The 20,714-nt window shown below is 35.0% G+C and overlaps 1 protein-coding gene across 1 annotated transcript in view; it reads left to right on the forward strand.

The window, feature by feature from the left end:
- Positions 1–1,031: 1,031 nt before the first annotated feature.
- Positions 1,032–20,714, forward strand: part of LOC132696354 (atrial natriuretic peptide receptor 1) — a 33,223-nt gene continuing 13,540 nt past the window's right edge. The window contains exons 1-12 of the mRNA XM_060661137.1: positions 1,032–1,089; positions 5,564–5,808; positions 7,130–7,295; positions 7,655–7,735; positions 17,239–17,395; positions 17,923–18,042; positions 18,093–18,202; positions 18,503–18,691; positions 18,894–19,029; positions 19,448–19,684; positions 20,220–20,304; positions 20,389–20,506. Coding sequence (XP_060517120.1) covers positions 5,567–5,808; positions 7,130–7,295; positions 7,655–7,735; positions 17,239–17,395; positions 17,923–18,042; positions 18,093–18,202; positions 18,503–18,691; positions 18,894–19,029; positions 19,448–19,684; positions 20,220–20,304; positions 20,389–20,506 — 1,641 coding nt within the window. The 5' untranslated portion in view covers positions 1,032–1,089; positions 5,564–5,566. The remainder of the gene's footprint in view (positions 1,090–5,563; positions 5,809–7,129; positions 7,296–7,654; positions 7,736–17,238; positions 17,396–17,922; positions 18,043–18,092; positions 18,203–18,502; positions 18,692–18,893; positions 19,030–19,447; positions 19,685–20,219; positions 20,305–20,388; positions 20,507–20,714) is intronic.

The following is a 20,714-nucleotide window of genomic DNA, read 5'->3' on the forward strand; positions in this document are numbered from 1 at the left end:
ACATTTTTCATAAATGACAATCAAATTTAGAGAATCTTGGCTTGAGCGTGGTTCTTGATAGTATGTTTTATATGGCTACTGTCAACAACATACCAGGATGTTCCGATTCTGGGAGAGCGCTTTTAAAAACATTTATTAACATGGAAACCGAAATAAAGTTTCATTTGGACTAGCCGATACAGCGACTTGTTATCTTTACTTAGCTATGCGCTTCGTCTGTATGTTTATGCGCTGGTCTGGGTATATAACTGCATACAAGTCTCTATGACACTTTTTTGCTATCCTACTGTGTTAAGAACGTTAAGAACAAAGCAAGTAAAAAAGGCACTGCCTCGAAAGCTATAAGTATCCCGAACATAAAATCTGATTGTCCTAATTTTTAATTCTAAATAAAATAGGATTATAAAGGTAGGTTGTTAAAAAAAAAATCGCCACTTTTTTCAATTTTATTTTAATTGAATTTTTTTTCAACATAATGTAGCATTAATAATAGCAAAGTAGCAATTGGTTCTGCAGGGTAAATTAATATAATAAAATCTTAAAGAATTACGTATGGTAAACAGTTTTAGATATTGTTCGGTCTGCGCACGTCATTTTTTGACATAAAATATTAAATATCTTGTATATCTTCATAATTCTCGCTTTCTTGGTTGGTCTACTTGAGCAGGAAATTGGATCATTGAAGTCTCAAAAATAGATTTAAAGGCTTTTCTGATAAGTTTTCGATTTTAAGGTCTGAGGCAATTAATATTGAACTTAGTCTTACTGACATCAACATAAATATATTTTTAGTTATAGTTTAGTATATAGTTAGTTAGTTAGAATTAAAAGTTAAATCAAGTTGCCCCATAATAATTTTCCGTCCGACTAAGTCACGTGTAGCTTCACCCTGAACTTGGCCTAATATTGGGAAGATAGACACAGCAAATTTAAATTCGCGCTTGCCCGATCTGCAATGAGCACGTGCCATCCTCCAAGAGAAGCAGCAAGTGGTTTTGTAGTATTAGTTATGTTCTCCGCGTTCGCAACAGCTGCGTAAACCTGACATTGACCAAATTTCCGACAGAGGTTCAACGAGTTGAGTTCAAGGTATGTTGAGTAGCAAATATTGTACAAAACGAATATATCAATCAAAACCAGATGGCAATTTTGTAAGTAATTCAGTTGGGCAACAATAATGACTGTTCTCTTGTTTCATTTTTATATTTGCGAAAATGGCGAAATTTTGAAGATCGTCAGGTTTTTATGAGCGACATTTTCGTGATTTTATAGTAGATAATTTATTTTCTTTTAGTGGAGTCTAAGCAAGGTATTTATTTGATTTTTTGATTATATTTTTCTTTAATATGTAGTTAGTATTCTACGATATACCATGAAACTAAGAATAATCTAATGATTATATAGTTATATTTATAGTTTTGTTTAAAACTAGAAGACACCACATGTAGGTATAAAAAGTGGTGTACTAAGATTTAAATAATTATAACTGCTTTTCTTCTCGCTTTTATTTTTCAACATATAATTCATTAAATTTTACATTGAAAAGACACTCATGCACAAACACAGTTTTCATTGCATTGGATCCCATTCAATTTAACTCTATTCACTTCAGTTATAAAAAATAAGTGAACAAAATATATATATGGCATAATTATCCTAGAATAGGAAAATATGAAGCAAGCCTTGTCTCTCAATTAATAATATTATACAAACGAATATTTTCTGTGGACTCACTTGAAGCAAAATAATCTTGCTTGAAATCACTAACACAACTTTAATTCAAAATCTACAAGATCTAATTATATTCTAATGACAATCAGATATTGCATCGCAGAAGGAACCAACCAAGATTTACACCGTTTGTACAGTTATTTTTACACCGCGTATTGTAACAAATTAACCAAACCTAAGGATAATATCAGGAAAAAGGATTCGATAGAGCAAAGAAAACCGATATCGAACAAAAATATTTTCAAGGTCTATTAGGTTCTTCGATTCATCTGTCTTTCCAAATGGTCAGGTTTATAGCTTCTCGTAAAGATCTTAGACTGTTGTAATGCGGATTTTGCGCTTCGATACACCGAGCTCAAGCTCGGCACGCGTATCGAGACTATGACTCTATTCTTTTCCGTAAATAACTCTGCAAATATTTTTTTTATTATGTTGTTATTTTCTTAGAAAAAACATCAACTTATTTTCTATCTGCTTAAGATGTACTCATCGGATCGATCCGAGTAATTTTAGCAAAAATTTCTAGGAAAAACTTCTAGGGAACTAGGAAAGTTTCCTGAAAATAGATTTTTTCTATTCGTTTGATTTAGTTAGTTTGCTTAAAGCATGTAATTATTTTTTTTTAATAAAATGCCGACACTAAATGTCGTTCTACAAGTCAAGCTGCAATGTTGATTCTATTAGACCACGATGACAAACTATGCAGTTATGCATTAGTAGGGTCTTAAGTAAAGATCCTGTATCGAAAAAGAAAATTGAAAATAGGAATTATTTAGCAAAATTTTAACTCTAAAATCTTGAATATTAAACAACATTTTGTCCTTTATATATATTTTGCATTTTATAACAGAAGCAAACTTTTTTGTGCAAAACTAAAAATTCGTTTTGTTGCTATTTATGATTTTTTTAATAGATCATCTTTTTATTAACAACAACGTTTATCTTTTTTTCTGCGTATGATGTAAGTTTTTTTTACACCATTAGGACCAAATTATATTTTCTAAATTATTTCTGTTTCTTGTTTAGATTAGTGAAAGTTCAAAAAGGAAAATTAACACCCTCACACTGTTATATTTTTGAACAAAATTAACATCTTGAAAATTAACTTACTTAAAACGCGGTATTTTGAACAATTCCCAAAAACCAGACCACTTTTTTTTTATCCGTTTCGAATGTTTTACTCTGGACTAGAAAAAAGTGAAAGATATAAAACTTCTAAGAATAAATAATTTAGCTAGGATAAACATTAATCGTCTACACCATTATTTGTTCACGTACATGTCAATATATTAAGAAAATTCCTATCTTCAAACAGACGAGACAGTATTGATCGCAAAACACTGCTTAGGCCATAACAGTTAAGAGGAATTTTGATGAGCTGCTTCTCAGCTGTAAAACTTTAAAATGACGTCCTTAATTCGATTGAATTAAACGAGGTGTTAAAGAGCACTGTAACGATGTCTCTTTTTGGACTATAGAGCAATTTAATAAAGCAATAAAACGACGTATTTCGAATACGAATAGAAATTATCTCGTTGCATTCTCACACATTGCGAAATTTTCTTTTTAACCATCTCCATTTTACCAAGTGCAATAAATAAGGAATTATGTAGAGCCTAGTGAATATTTTAGAAATGTTCGAGATACAGCGAGCGTCAAATAACAATGCCGTTTTCTGAACGAAAAATGGTAGGCGCAGTATTCGTGACATGAGAAATTTTATTTTTTCCTCATTTTAGCTCTTATTATCTATTACTACTTAATATCTACTAGATCAGTGGTGCGCAACCCATGGGTCGCGAGAAAAATTTTCAGGGTCGCCAAATTTAAAGAACATTATATGACAATAAAAAATATAGCGCGCTCATAAACCCGGTGTGATGTCATTGATGTCAATCACTCTAAGTAATTTTAATGACTCGTATTATCTTCGCGCATGTCGCAGGCGCGATATTAAGATTATAATAAAGGAAAACGATTATCCTCAACTAATATTTTGTTGGAAATACTACCAATGTAGTTACTATTTTAAATTTAAAGCAAAGAAATATTGTTCTTTTTTTATAATTTTATTTTAGTTTTAATTCCATCATAATGGATAATTGGCTAAATATAGGTACCAAACGACCAGAAAATGACAAGAATGACAATGATAATGATGGACCACCAGCTACTAAACTTAGAAAGAGTGTGGGTGAAAACCCAAATAAAAATGAATCCAGTGGCACTGTTGCTACTTCAAAAAATATTGGACAAATTATGTTATCTAATAAAAAATTAAGAAAATATCAAGTTTATTAAATACGGATTTACATTTCGCGTTGTTAATGGTAAAGGACGTCCGTTGTGTTTTAATTGCTCGGATAAATTAGCAAATGAAAGCTTGAAACCTGCTAAATTAAAAAGATATTTGGAAACGAAACATAAAGAATTTGCAAATAAATCTGAAAATTTTTTTAAAAGACGAGCTGAAAGTATGAAAAATCAAACTGTATTTTTGAAAACATATACAACAATTTCTGAAAAGGTTCTACGGGCATCCTTGGAAGTTTCATATTTAATAGAAAAAAAATTAAAACCACTTACCATTAGAGAAACCCTCATTGTTCCTTCAGCAATTAAAGTGACATCAATTATGCTTGGAGAAAAATATGGTAACGATTTAAAAACAAGAGATACCGTTTCTCGGCGAATTTCAGCCATATCACGTAATATACAATCAGATCTGTTAAATCGAATACAAAACTCTCCTGTGTTTGCTCTACAACTTGACGAAACTACAGACATTACTAAAATGTCTCAATTAATTGTTTATTTGAGCTACGTTTTTGAAGAAGACATATTACAAGATTTTTTTTGTTGTAAAAGGTTAGAAGGAAGAACAACTGGAGAGAAAATATTTGAAGTTATTAACAGATATTTTGAGGAAAATGATCTTGCCTGGGCCCACTGCGTCGCCGTTTGTATAAATGGTGCTGTAGCATTTACAGCTAGTAAGAAAGGACTTAGTGTTAATAATAAAAATTGGAGAATTGTACAAAGTAATTAATTACATTAAAGGCAACAGCCTAAACAGTCGTCTCTTTTCAATACTCTGCATGAGATAGGTTCGGAGTATGATACGTTATTACTACATACTGAAGTCAGATGGCTATCTCGCGGCAAAATATTGCAACGTATTTTTGATTTGAGAAACGAAGTTTACAATTTTTTGGTGGAAAAGAAACATATATTGGCACATTCATTCATTAATCAAGATTGGGAAGACTCAGTTACATGGTTGACATTTTCGAAAAACTTACGAAAAAATAATGTTTTTATTTTTTATCATAAAAATTAAAGTAGAACAATGAAATACTACGCAAGTATTACTATTATAAAAGCACACTTTCTGCATTTTTGTTACGAATGGAGAGGATTGACATTGAAAAACTTGACAAGACATAAAAAATAAATTTCGATAGATACATTTCTCGAAACTTTTTGTCCCTCTTTTTCATAAAACTTACAATTTCCAAATAAAAAATAGGTTTTAAAATAAAATATGAAATAACCAAAATAAATTTTTGTCACTACATAAGTTTTTCCTTAAATTTAGTTAAAATGCATGATAAAATGATTTAAAAAAAATGAAAGGATATGCAGAAAGCGTATTTTTATAATAGTAATACTTCCATAATATTTTATGGTTCTATTTACGTTTCTAAGATAAAAATAAAAGCATTATTTTTCCGCCATATTTGTATCTCGCTAATAATTAGCTTTTATTACCTCTTATTTTAAACGAGGAATCAAACTTAAGTTTTTCGCATTTTTTTTATGATATTTTCAGATAATGTTTTTGCATTTTGTACTTGTGGCCTTTGTTTGGCAACCGGGGATAAATCTACTAGTAGCCCAGAAAAACGTCGTTGGTGACGAGTTTAGGTTTTACAACGTTGGTATCCTAATGGCCTCAAATTTAAATTACCCTTTCGATTTGGAAAGATGTGGACCAGCCGTTGATATGGCATTGGAGGAAGTGAACGAGAAGTTCCTGGCCCAGCACAGGATAAGATTAACGAAGGTTCAAAGAAGGTACGATTTATACGAGTTTAACAATATTCAAACGTTTGCTGCGATTTTAGTTATTTGAAAGCTTTATACTACAATACAATTTATTAGACACGAAATAATAGACTGATCATGACTTTTCTCTAGGATCTCTTATCATCGTTGTTTTTTTTTTTAAATATTTTTGCTAATATTTCTGTCTTTTATCCAACAAATAAAGATATCAGAGAGCGACCTCAAGAATAAACTAGCCGTGGGACTTTAAAAAAGTTATAAGTTCAATTTAACTGTAATATTTGAATGTTATTAATTTAAAAGTATTAATATTTACATCCTCAAGATACACTCCATAAAGTTATAAATACCCAAGAGCAAAGTTTTTTATTGCAAAAAAACAAATAGAAAATCCCATTATTAAATTGGGAGTAAGTCGAACGTCTATATTACGTAATCACAGCACACGTGCGAAGCATGTATAAAACATATAATTGGCATTATATGACTGGTCAAAGCAGCTTGATTTAGGATTCATTTGCCTTTAGAGATCCGGAAACGTACACGTATATTATAATGTAAATATATAGCAAAGCGAAATGAACGTGTAAATTAGTTTCTCCAAACCGCTCTGTTCCCGTGCTTATATTACCAATTGATTCGTAAATAAATCTCTAATATAAAAGATCTGCAAACACTCACCACCCACAAAATCAACGCTATTCAATTTTTATTTATTTGGTAAGTCAGGGTCTTTTTTTTTAGCTCTATTATAGTTGGTAGGTGCGGTCTTGGTTCGAATAATTTTTAATTTAAGCCGGTTTAATTATTTAGTCCGATAAAACTTAAGCTAAGCGGCGACACCGGCGCGAGGACTTTATTTTTGTTTATAATATAAAAAGGTTCGGTTTTGTACGATATTCTTCTCTATTATTTCTGTTTTTATTACAGAAAAGGAGGATCCGGTTGATACAATCGTTCTGAAATCCTGCAGACGTTTCGCCAAGATCTCACTTGGCATCTTCAATGCTCGCGCTCCGAAAACACTTCAAACACTGGGGTGTCAGATCTTAGCGAAACGTCTGCAGGACTCCAGGCGGAGTTCAACGAACGGATGATATCCCGGAATATATTGTCATTACATTTTTCCATCGTGAAAATATACGGAATATATTTTCAACATTATATATATATATATATATATATATATATATATATATATATATATATATATATATATATATATATATATATATATATATAACACTGCTTCCGTTCCAGTCTGTGCCAATAAAAGTGTTTTTGCTTCCAAACTTAAGGTCCAAAAAAGTCAAATTTCTTTTGCTTTTAGTTATCCATCTTGCAGTGGTGCCCTAGCTCCTGGTATAGCAGCAGACATGCACTTTATATCAGATGTTGTTGCGTTTGTTGGACCGGCGTGCCTTTTTGCTTTAGAACCGGTTGCTAGATTAGCGGCTTATTGGAATACCCCTATTATAACTGGAATGGGTGACCAGGTATGTAACACTCTAACGTCAAAATTAAAAAAATCATGTGATTGCGATGATGCTTACACAGATTTCACACCTTTGAAATTTTCATAAATACTTCAAATAGGACTCAAAAGAACTCAAACTTTGGAACATCTTCGTGTGTAACATTATTTTAGCGTTAATTTTAAGTTTCCGCTTATACGAAAACCAACCGGAAGAAGTTGTAATATTTGTGATTTGTTTTTAAAAGCATTGTCGAACATAAAATGATAAAAAAATAACGGAAAATAAATGACATGTTCCAGAACGCTGGCGATCCGCTGGTCTAATTTAATAGGATTCCGTAATTAAAAGTAGTATGTTAACACAAATCTATTTTTTAGCCACCCATGGAAGGAGAACTTTCCGTTACTTCATCGAGAATTCTAGGGAGATACAATCCAACCAACAAAAGCGATAGTCCCGTAAGCAAATATTTGTTCCTAACTAACCAGGTGAAATTTGTTTTCGAAGCATTTCGCTGGGCACTAACGACATCTACAAGTTACAATGGCTCTCTTGATAAACTCCTACTACATCTCAGTTTATCGTCTTATTTGGTATCATTAAACGGGTAGATAATTTTCAGCTGCTAAACAATAACCCAAAAGTAACTTGCCTTCTTTTTTGGCATATTTAATTTACAATGTATGTATGTATGTTGGTTAATAATATTGTGCAGATCATTATCAGTCGAAATGTTGTTATGGCAACGCCTATTATCCCCCCCATCTTAATTAACAGAATTACGAAACAAGCCAAAAGGGCCAATTTTGTGCTCAATATGTTCTCAAATGTGTCGGAATCAATGTCTCAGAAATCTCATAATTTTATTTTGCAAATGTTACAAATTGCTTATAAAAATCTTAGAGTAGAAACAACAAAACAAAAAGAAATTTTTCGAAAAATAGAAATGGTTTTTTAAATTTAGTTAGAATGAATGATAGGGCTAATCTAATTTAATGCCATCTACTAATTCTAAAAATTTGAAGAAATTTTCAAAAATTAAAAAAAATTATTTTATTGTTCTATCTCATTTCGTTTGACTTTTGACCCAAAGTTTATTGAATAAACTACTTTCGACATGGAATCATTCACTTAAAGTTTTTGCATTGTTTTGATTCCCTGTATAACTAATGGGCACTTTAATATCATATTTAATAAGCAGTTTAGCAATAGTCTACCTATCCGATACCGAATTAAGCTGTCTTTTAGTAACCAACGTTATTAAGTTTTTATAGGTTTAATTTGCTTATTTTTGCACATTTGAAATTGAAGCAATTAAAATAGTCAAATGCGACGAACAATCCAGAGAATTGTTACGCTAATGAGTTTGGTACGTTTTGTGGTAGGGATTGCTCTTTTTTTTTTTTAGAAAATTTATCAAGTACAATTAGTTCTCTGTAAATATTCCATAATGTATGTGTCCCTTAAAAATCGATCTACCGTCTTCAGTGTCCAAATCAGTAAACATATGCAAATTTCACCGTTACAGGATTTTCAGAATTTTTCTATCGCTTTTAGTTTCTTTACAGTAGAGTACATCAGGTTTTGCTCTATCGGGCTTCATAAAACTGCAAATGAGAAAATAATATATATGCATCACGCATTCCTTCCGATAAGAATGGTTATAGCTAATGTTTATCAAAAAACAGTTACTTGGTCTAACCATTTTCCATCATGCCAGCTTACGGATTTAATTAATTATTTAACTTTGTTCCCTGGAAGATTTAACTTAAAAGCTTAAGCTATAGTGCAGACGCAATTAAAGCGTAATCACCTGTCACGAAATAATCTAATCAAAGCTAAGAGGTTCTCTTAGATGCTACATTTCATTCTTAATTACTGCAAATCTATCCAAATTGGTTTCTGTAATTTAACTGGACCAGGAATCCGTTTACGTAAACAGTGAAAACTAAGAGATAAATTCTTGTTTGTTGTCGGCAATATTGACATTTCAACGTAATTAACATTTTCAAGGCTACTGTAATACTATTTACACCTTACAACTTCCGTATTTCTCCTGCGTCAGTTGTTGTCGAGTTGAACTTGCTAACGTTTCGTCAATCATTTTATTGACTTCTTCAGGGGTTAACTGAAAACTGTTTTCAGTTGAGTTTTCAGTTAAGCTTTTAAGAAGCCAACAGAATGATTGGCGAAACGTTATCAAGTTCAACTCAACAACAACCAACGCAGGAGGAATCCAGAAATTCTGTAAATAGTATACATGTTATGTTATATGTTTTGTTACAATTTGAAATATAGAAACAAATAGCAAAAGCAAACAAGCAATTATATGATTAAAGTCCTTTTTAATATGAATTTTCAATTGAACTTATTAAATATAACCAATAAAAAAAATTTCCTGTATTCTATATTCCCACCCTAATTTACGTTAATAAAACTTTTTTTTTCGTTACTTTCACTTGATCCAACTATATTTTAATGTAATGAACTAATTCTTGAATCGATATACATAATATATAATAATAAATACTTATATAAATGTATATTATAAAATAATATATAAATTTAGAAGGTTATACTGACATAATAAAAAATAATCTGGAAACAATATAAAAAAACTTCAAATTAAGTGAATGTATTCATGTTGTTTTGCAAATATGTACCCAAAAGCTACCGGTCCTAGACATAGCATGCAACAAATTTGGTAATAGTATATTATGTAACAAGTGTAGTAAACGGCATTTGACTTACGAATTTATTTGACACGACAGGAGCTCAGCGGAGCGAGTGTTTAATAGACGAGTGATTTAAAAAGTTTACCGAAGGAAAAACAACACGAATTTATTCACTGACATGACCGTCAGAACTGACAAACGTCAAAATTCAAGGCGTGGGATATATCTCCGAAAACATCCAATTGCGCCCAAAACGCTGCAGTAAAATCCCGCAAATGTCCGAAGTAGCTCGGATCCGTGGGAAATAAACTCGTGACTCAAACCAGACTTGTTGCATAATACGCTATTACCAATAATTTTTTTGGATGACGATCTTAGAAGTTAGCGACAAAAGTTGTTTAGATTTATTTTAATTTTTAATTATTTTAAAATATTGTATTACTAAATTAAATTAAAAATTTATTATTTCTACGTTAAAAAAAGTATGTAAAAATCAGATTTTATATATATATATATATATATATATATATATATATATATATATATATATATATATATATATATATATATATATATATATATATATATATATATATATATATATATATATATATATATAAAAAATGGAATCCTGCAGACGTTTCGTCAAAATCTCACTTGGCATCTTCAATGCTCGCGCTCCGAAAACACTTCGAACACTGGGAGGTTATCGGCGGTGCGTGCGGTACTTATACTCTGCGCCGGAGATGGTAACGGTGCTGCTTGTGCGTAGGGGGAGGTGGCTCCGCCCCCTGAATTGTCGCGTTGTTAATTTCGCCCGATCGTAGTTGCGATATCCCCGTTGACTGCTGCGCATCGCTCTGCTGTTTGATTATCGTTCTCCACGTGTTGGATAAATCCAGGATAAATGCAGGATTTGCAGGATTCCAGTCGGAGTTCAACGAGCGAACGGATGATATCCCGGAATATAGTGTCATCATATATATATATATATATATATATATATATATATATATATATATATATATATATATATATATATATATATATATATATATATGATGACACTATATTCCGGGATATCATCCGTTCGCTCGTTGAACTCCGACTGGAATCCTGCATCCGACTGGAATCCTGCAGACGTTTCGCCAAAATCTCACTTGGCATCTTCAATGCTCGCGCTCCGAAAACACTTCGAACACTGGGAGGTTATCGGCGGTGCGTGCGGTATTTATACTCTGCGCCGGAGATGGTAACGGTGCTGCTTGTGCGTGGGGGGAGGTGGCTCCGCCCCCTGAATTGTCGCGTTGTTAATTTCGCCCGATCGTAGTTGCGATGTCCCCGTTGGCTGCTGCGCATCGCTCTGCTGTTTGATTATCGTTCTCCACGTGTTGGATAAATGCAGAGCGTCGTCTCTCGTATTGAGGTGTCCGGACTTTTCTATTTCGATGGCCTCTCGTATAATCCTAGTCCTAAAATCAGGAATATTAGCTATTTGTTTGCAAGTGCCGAAATCAATTTTATGGCCTGTCTGATGTTGGTGCTGAAACAAAGCAGATGTTGTTTGTTTGTTTCTTATGGCTAAACGATGTTCCTCGAGCCTGGCTGAAATCCTTCTGTTGGTCTGTCCCACATACGTCAGGCTGCACGATCCGCATGCTACACTGTATACTCCTTGGTTTTCCAGAGTAATTTTTTGTTTTGGGTTTCTTAGTATTGCTCCGATGGTATGGTCAGGTTTGTATGCCGTTGATATGTCGTGTTTCCGTAATATTCGGCCGATTTTGTCAGTAACCCCCTTGATGTATGGCAGGACAGCGATCGATCTTCGTTGGGTCTCGTCCTGCACTCTCTGCTGCGGCTGTTGTTGTTTACTGATTGCCTTGCTGATGGTGCGCCTTTGGTATCCGTTTTGTTGAAGACAGGTACTAATTTTCTTCAGTTCTTTATCTCTGTTCCTCTCGTTTGTGAGCCTGAAGGACCGAGCAATTAATGTATTTGCCACTGCCTGTATCTGTGATGGGTGGTGATGAGATTTAGCGTTCAGATATCTATTAGTGTGTGTTGGTTTTCTATAGACAGTGTGTTCCAAGTGTCCATCTTCGGTCCTTGTGATGTGCACATCTAAAAAGGGCAGACTGTTATCCTCTTCAAGTTCTATTGTAAATTGAATCCTTGGGTGAATGGAATTCAGATGATCTAGGAATTTCAAAAGCTCCTCCTTGCCAAAAGGCCATACAACAAATACGTCATCAACGTATCTTGTCCATAGTTTTGGCTTCAGATTTGCCTTCTCTATTGCTTTCTTTTCGAAGTAAATCATGAAGAGGTTGGCAATCACAGGTGAGAGAGATGATCCCATTGCTGCTCCATCTATTTGTCGGTAAATTTTCCTGTTGTGCATAAAGTAAGCGTTTTTCAGGCAATGTCTTGACAGATCCATTATGTATGGCGGAAGATCTTCGTTTTCTTCTATAAGCAAGAGTGCCTCTTCTACTGGAATACTCGGGTAGAGGGATTTGACATCGAAACTTGCCATAATGTCGTCCTTGTCCATCCTGAGAGAACCTAAAATCTGAGTGAAATGTTCTGAGTTTTTAACATAGGAATCTGCCTTTTCCACTATAGGCTGAAGTGCACTGGCCAGATGTTTTTCCAGCTTGCATAATGGTGAGTTAAAGGCGCTTACGATTGGACGCAGGGGAACCCCGTCCTTATGGATCTTTGGGAGCCCGTAGAATTTTGGGCAACGACTCGATTTTTCCCTCGGAATAAGTTTCTTCTTTGTATCCTCGTTTATTGATGAATCGAGAATTTTGGACTTAGTTGTTTTTTCCAAATATGTCGTGGGATCTCTGGTGACTAGTTTGTATATTGGGTCGTTCAAAATATCCTCCAATTTTGCATTATAATCCGACGTATTCATGACGACAGTGGCATTTCCTTTGTCTGCTGGCATTATTAGAATGTTTTCGTTTTTGTTTAGATTCCTTAAGGCTTGCATTTCTTCTCTGCTTAAGTTTGGTTGCGGTGGTTTTGACTGTCTTAAGACTCTGGCGACATCTTGCCTAATTAACTCCGCATCTTGTTCGTCTATGGTGGAAAGACTTGCTTCGACGTTGGAAACGATCTCTTCGACGGGTACTCTTTTTGGAGCTATTGCGTAGTTAAATCCTTTATTCAGTACGCTGACTTCTGTATCGGAAAGATGGTATGCTGAAATATTATGAACTGTACTGCTTCGGTTTGTATTTGGCACTTGTCCTGATTTTTTGGAATTTGACTGAAGGATTTCTAATTTCTTCCACAGTTTTTTTGACGTGATGTCCTTGTCTTTCTCAGTGCGCCATGATGTTAATAATTCTATGCGGTCCCACAGCAACTGATGGATCTTGTTGCTCAGTTTCAGGTGGAGTCTGAAAAGTTGTAGCTCAGTCTCACTAATTTCGTACCGGGTCCGCCTGATCTGGTCTTGGAGTAGGGCCTTGCTAGCTTTGTCCAGGATAGCTTGTGTCTTTCTGGTGCGTGTGTGATAAGACAACCTTGTAAATGTTGGCAGCAAGTTCTGGTTGCGGCAGCTTTTAAGAAAATTCAAGTTGCACAGCGAAATAACCCTCCTTTGTCTTAGTTTTTCATAACACTTGGTGGCTGTAAAGATCTCCTTCCCGTAAAGGTGTATGATATTCTCACGTATTGATTCACGGATGGAAAAATGTGATGACACTATATTCCGGGATATCATCCGTTCGCTCGTTGAACTCCGACTGGAATCCTGCATCCGACTGGAATCCTGCAAATCTTGCATCCGACTGGAATCCTGCAGACGTTTCGCCAAAATCTCACTTGGCATCTTCAATGCTCGCGCTCCGAAAACACTTCGAACACTGGGAGGTTATCGGCGGTGCGTGCGGTATTTATACTCTGCGCCGGAGATGGTAACGGTGCTGCTTGTGCGTGGGGGGAGGTGGCTCCGCCCCCTGAATTGTCGCGTTGTTAATTTCGCCCGATCGTAGTTGCGATGTCCCCGTTGGCTGCTGCGCATCGCTCTGCTGTTTGATTATCGTTCTCCACGTGTTGGATAAATGCAGAGCGTCGTCTCTCGTATTGAGGTGTCCGGACTTTTCTATTTCGATGGCCTCTCGTATAATCCTAGTCCTAAAATCAGGAATATTAGCTATTTGTTTGCAAGTGCCGAAATCAATTTTATGGCCTGTCTGATGTTGGTGCTGAAACAAAGCAGATGTTGTTTGTTTGTTTCTTATGGCTAAACGATGTTCCTCGAGCCTGGCTGAAATCCTTCTGTTGGTCTGTCCCACATACGTCAGGCTGCACGATCCGCATGCTACACTGTATACTCCTTGGTTTTCCAGAGTAATTTTTTGTTTTGGGTTTCTTAGTATTGCTCCGATGGTATGGTCAGGTTTGTATGCCGTTGATATGTCGTGTTTCCGTAATATTCGGCCGATTTTGTCAGTAACCCCCTTGATGTATGGCAGGACAGCGATCGATCTTCGTTGGGTCTCGTCCTGCACTCTCTGCTGCGGCTGTTGTTGTTTACTGATTGCCTTGCTGATGGTGCGCCTTTGGTATCCGTTTTGTTGAAGACAGGTACTAATTTTCTTCAGTTCTTTATCTCTGTTCCTCTCGTTTGTGAGCCTGAAGGACCGAGCAATTAATGTATTTGCCACTGCCTGTATCTGTGATGGGTGGTGATGAGATTTAGCGTTCAGATATCTATTAGTGTGTGTTGGTTTTCTATAGACAGTGTGTTCCAAGTGTCCATCTTCGGTCCTTGTGATGTGCACATCTAAAAAGGGCAGACTGTTATCCTCTTCAAGTTCTATTGTAAATTGAATCCTTGGGTGAATGGAATTCAGATGATCTAGGAATTTCAAAAGCTCCTCCTTGCCAAAAGGCCATACAACAAATACGTCATGTCTTAGTTTTTCATAACACTTGGTGGCTGTAAAGATCTCCTTCCCGTAAAGGTGTATGATATTCTCACGTATTGATTCACGGATTTGTTGTATGGCCTTTTGGCAAGGAGGAGCTTTTGAAATTCCTAGATCATCTGAATTCCATTCACCCAAGGATTCAATTTACAATAGAACTTGAAGAGGATAACAGTCTGCCCTTTTTAGATGTGCACATCACAAGGACCGAAGATGGACACTTGGAACACACTGTCTATAGAAAACCAACACACACTAATAGATATCTGAACGCTAAATATCATCACCACCCATCACAGATACAGGCAGTGGCAAATACATTAATTGCTCGGTCCTTCAGGCTCACAAACGAGAGGAACAGAGATAAAGAACTGAAGAAAATTAGTACCTGTCTTCAACAAAACGGATACCAAAGGCGCACCATCAGCAAGGCAATCAGTAAACAACAACAGCCGCAGCAGAGAGTGCAGGACGAGACCCAACGAAGATCGATCGCTGTCCTGCCATACATCAAGGGGGTTACTGACAAAATCGGCCGAATATTACGGAAACACGACATATCAACGGCATACAAACCTGACCATACCATCGGAGCAATACTAAGAAACCCAAAACAAAAAATTACTCTGGAAAACCAAGGAGTATACAGTGTAGCATGCGGATCGTGCAGCCTGACGTATGTGGGACAGACCAACAGAAGGATTTCAGCCAGGCTCGAGGAACATCGTTTAGCCATAAGAAACAAACAAACAACATCTGCTTTGTTTCAGCACCAACATCAGACAGGCCATAAAATTGATTTCGGCACTTGAAAACAAATAGCTAATATTCCTGATTTTAGGACTAGGATTATACGAGAGGCCATCGAAATAGAAAAGTCCGGACACCTCAATACGAGAGACGACGCTCTGCATTTATCCAACACGTGGAGAACGATAATCAAACAGCAGAGCGATGCGCAGCAGCCAACGGGGACATCGCAACTACGATCGGGCGAAATTAACAACGCGACAATTCAGGGGGCGGAGCCACCTCCCCCCACGCACAAGCAGCACCGTTACCATCTCCGGCGCAGAGTATAAATACCGCACGCACCGCCGATAACCTCCCAGTGTTCGAAGTGTTTTCGGAGCGCGAGCATTGAAGATGCCAAGTGAGATTTTGGCGAAACGTCTGCAGGATTCCAGTCGGATGCAAGATTTGCAGGATTCCAGTCGGATGCAGGATTCCAGTCGGAGTTCAACGAGCGAACGGATGATATCCCGGAATATAGTGTCATCACATTTTTCCATCCGTGAATCAATACGTGAGAATATATATATATATATATATATATATATATATATATATATATATATATATATATATATATATATATATATATATATATATATATATTTATAAAAAATCTGATTTTTTCATACTTTTTTTAACGTAGAAATAATAAATTTTTAATTTAATTTAGTAATACAATATTTTAAAATAATTAAAAATTAAAATAAATCTAAACAACTTTTGTCGCTAACTTCTAAGATCGTCATCCAAAAAATTATTGGTAATAGCGTATTATGCAACAAGTCTGGTTTGAGTCACGAGTTTATTTCCCACGGATCCGAGCTACTTCGGACATTTCCGGGATTTTACTGCAGCGTTTTGGGCGCAATTGGATGTTTTCGGAGATATATCCCACGCCTTGAATTTTGACGTTTGTCAGTTCTGACGGTCATGTCAGTGAATGAATTAGTGTTGTTTTTCCTTCAGTAAACTTTTTAAATCACTCATCTATTAAACACTCGCTCCGCTGAGCTCCTGTTGTGTCAAATAAATTCGTAAGTCAAATGCAAATACCACACTTGTTACATAATATACTCTTACCATATATGTTGCATGCTATGTCTAGGACCGGTAGCTTTTGGGTACATATTTGCAAAACAACATGAATACATTCACTGACATGACTGTCAGAATTGACAAACGTCAAAATTCAAGCCGTACGATAAAATCTCCGAAAACATCCGATTGCTCCCAAACTGGTGCGGTAAAATCCTGGAAAAGTCCGAACACGAAACTTACGTAGTAATGACTTTTTCCAGACGCTAGATCGGTGTATAATTAGGTACTTTACAGAAGGGTAGAAAAAAGCTATTCCCCTATGAATACGTATGTTTTGTACTTATACTTATATGGTATACATCGATAGAAGATTTCTGTTAGGCTCTCTGCAAGTATGATGTTTGTAATAACTTCTTCTAAAATGCAAACTAGCTAGAACAACAATAATCTCCTTTGTTATTTAGGGTTATTGAAGTTTTTAATATGAAATTTAAATTCTAGGGCATCTTGAAAGATAAAAGCAAATATCCAACTTTGACGAGAATGTCTTACTGCCAATGCCGCTTGAAAAAAGTTTTTTCTAGCATATTCAAGCAATTCGGTTGGAATCACGTAGCTCTTATTTTGGACAGGTCTGACCTATTTTCCCTTACCGTAGGTAAGTGATTCAGCATTTACCATGCCATTGATCCTAAATCATATCACAAGCATAAACAACCGGAATCGGATTATACAAAGCGTTTCGCAAGGACCTACGTAAAACTATAAATAAGAAACTGCAAAGGATCCTCTCAGTTTGCTTAATTTCTCCAAAACTGCTTTGTTGTATTTTCCACAAACAATGTGAACTTTACTTAGGGTAAATGAACGAGTCAATAGGGATAAATACATTATTTAATTTATCTTATATTAATTAATTTTATTTTCTCAAAAATAATTAGAATTATTGGTAGAGTAAAAAATAATGGTGGTCGAAACTGAGATATGAGATGAGATTAACAAACAAAAAGAGTAAGTTCTAAATTTATTATGGAAATAATTTTTTTAAAATTTGGCAACCTGGTAAATTGTACACACATCCCGCCCCTTTAAACCTTCACATATAATGTTGATCTAGAAAACTCTCAGAATCAGTGTAAAGATTTTCCTTGTAAAGCAAGTTCTGGTCTGATCCTTTGCTTTTAGGAAAAAATCTTGAACACGGATTGAAAAAAGAAGGATTGCTCTCTTTCGTAAAGGAACTAGACGGAAATGACAATGATTCGATAGACAACTACCTTAGAGACGCTAGCATGTATGCGAGAGGTAACTATTCCCCATTATGTATACCACTCTTGTAACAGTCTGCTTTCTAGTTGTCATTTTAAGTGTGAGAGGAAGTTTAGTTAGAAAATTTATGTTGTCTGCTCACGCTTTAGGAATGACCAAAGGGGACTGGACGTTTTTGGATGTCGAAATTTTTCAGGTAATTAAAAGTGAGGTAACGCTTTTATTTATTAAAAAAATGGACTTATTTGCAATTAATTTCAAATATTTCAATAGAAAAAAATATTCGGAATAGGCAAGCGAGTCTAATAAGAAAACATTTGGCCGATTCCATCTTTCTGTTACGAAATGAAGTACTGACAAAAAGTACTGAAATGAAACACACCCTGGACTAAGCATATAGAACTCAGAGTTGAATCTCTTGCATTGTATCCCAGTTAAAATTTGGTCAATATGTACAACAATATTTTTGCATTATTTTTTTTTTTTTGGAAAATAGGGACCTTATTGGGGAGATCACGACTGGAGAGCTGGTGACTCCGAAGATTCTTTGGCACGAAAAGCTTATGAAGCACTGTTAAGGGTGTCATTATTGCAACCTACCAGTGACAAGTTTCAAGATTTTGCAGACAAAGTAAAGGAGAGGTCTTTAAGGGATTACAACTACACCATAAGCGAAGGCGAAGAGGTAAATTTGGTAAACACACAATCATTTCGGCAATACGTAAAGCACTACCCATCTCCAAAACAAATATAATTTACTAAATTTTTATTAATAAAAACCAAGGGAAAAAATATGGTTACATTATTTGATGCATTTAACGCAATTATTATTCTAGTAGAATAACATTTGATAGTTGATATTTTTTGACCACAATTCTTATTTCTAGGTAAATTTTGTAATTGGTGCTTTCTACGATGGAGTCTATCTTTTGGGTATGGCGCTGAATGAGACTCTGTGGCAAGGTGGTGATATTCGTGATGGACTGGGAATTACGAATCGCATGTGGAATAGAGAATTTTTGGGTAATTATAACAATACATATACTAGAAACGTATAGTAAAACATTATCCGACCGATCGCAAATATGTTTAGATTGTAGTAAGCTATTAATTTCGCTATCAGGACATATATTGGCATAAGATTGTTGAACTTGAAAACTGAACTGAACTGGAAAAAATCTTGAAAGAAAAGGTGTTTAGAAGATTTTGAAAGTATTAGAAAGTATAAGTATATGAAGTATATGAAGAACATGTAATTACAAACTAACTTGATTAAATATCTATTTCATTTTTGGATACCGTAGCGTATATGGCAGAATTATGAAAACAACTGTATATTTTAATTGAACTTAAAATAGAAAAAAGTATTTAAAACCTAACTTTGCGTACTTTTGAATGCGTTGTAAAAAAGTTTACCGTGATATTTTTCTTGTTCTGATAGGTATCACGGGGTACGTCCGCATCGACGATAATGGCGATCGCGACGCAGATTACTCTATATTGGACTTGGATCCTATCACCGGAAAATTCGAAGTGGTCGGTCATTGCAACGGGGTGGACAAACATTACACCCCGGTACTTGGAAAGAGAATCCACTGGCCTGGAGGACGAGAAGGACCACCACCGGATATACCAAAATGCGGATTTTTGGATGACAGTTCCGAATGTCGCAATCATGGTAACAACAGAAACAAAAATGTTTTAATAATTCCTGGTAATTATGCCCTTGGCAAACCACACAGCTTGTTGATCAGCCTTAGCCATATAGAAGTATTTAATGTGAAATACTTTCGTATTACCTTTTGTTGTTGGCTTGAAATTGAATAAGGTTTGTATTAGCAAAAGAAGCTGTATCTGATGCGCAAATTTCTGAATTACGTACATTACATTACAGCTTTAATTTAGCTGAATGAATTTTTCATTATAAATCAAAATTTGTAAAGCGGACAAACTATTTGTTAAACTCAGAATTACTGGTTAATAGAAAAACTGTATCCATCAAAATGACTAGGTTGCCGGGACTAGGAGAAAATGAAATAGAACAACATACAACTAGTTATTTAACTACAGAAGTATCATATGGGCTACATTGACAAGCATAAAACCAAGGATATGAAAATCTGATTAAAATAATATCCTTAAGTTTTGAATTGTCAAAAAAATAACTAACTAAATGAAACTAACCAAAACTGTTTAAAATTTCACGCGGCTAGAGGCTTACATGATAATAATTTATGGGTCTTTGGCATTTGGACTGTTTATAACATGCTCCACAAGTCTCGTATGCGTGGCCTATAAGTGAGTATTTTGTGGTATTCGCAATTTATAGGCTTATAGTAATTGGCCTTTATTGCAATAAATAAAAAAAAAATATATTCATAGGCACATGAAAATCGACGCAGATTTGAACAACATGTCGTGGCGAATTCGACCAGAAGAAGTGATTTTAGAAGCCGGAAGAACATTTGGATCAAAATTGGCACTTCAAAAACTGTCTGAGGTATGAGTTAATCACTTTATCACGCGAGCATCTATTTTGAGAGCAGCGGGGCATTTCAACACTAGTTTGCGGCCAGAGTTAACGATAGGAATGCATCAATTGCATAAAGACTACAATTGGTCCTGGCTACAGAATATTTATTTGCGAAAAAAGAAAAGAAAATCAAAATAAAACAAATGGAAATAGATCCGAAAATACTTTATTCAAT

The sequence above is a fragment of the Cylas formicarius genome, unplaced genomic scaffold, assembly GCF_029955315.1.
Source record: "Cylas formicarius isolate icCylForm1 unplaced genomic scaffold, icCylForm1.1 PGA_scaffold_10__41_contigs__length_53128322, whole genome shotgun sequence".
Classification (NCBI taxonomy): Eukaryota; Metazoa; Arthropoda; class Insecta; order Coleoptera; family Brentidae; genus Cylas; species Cylas formicarius.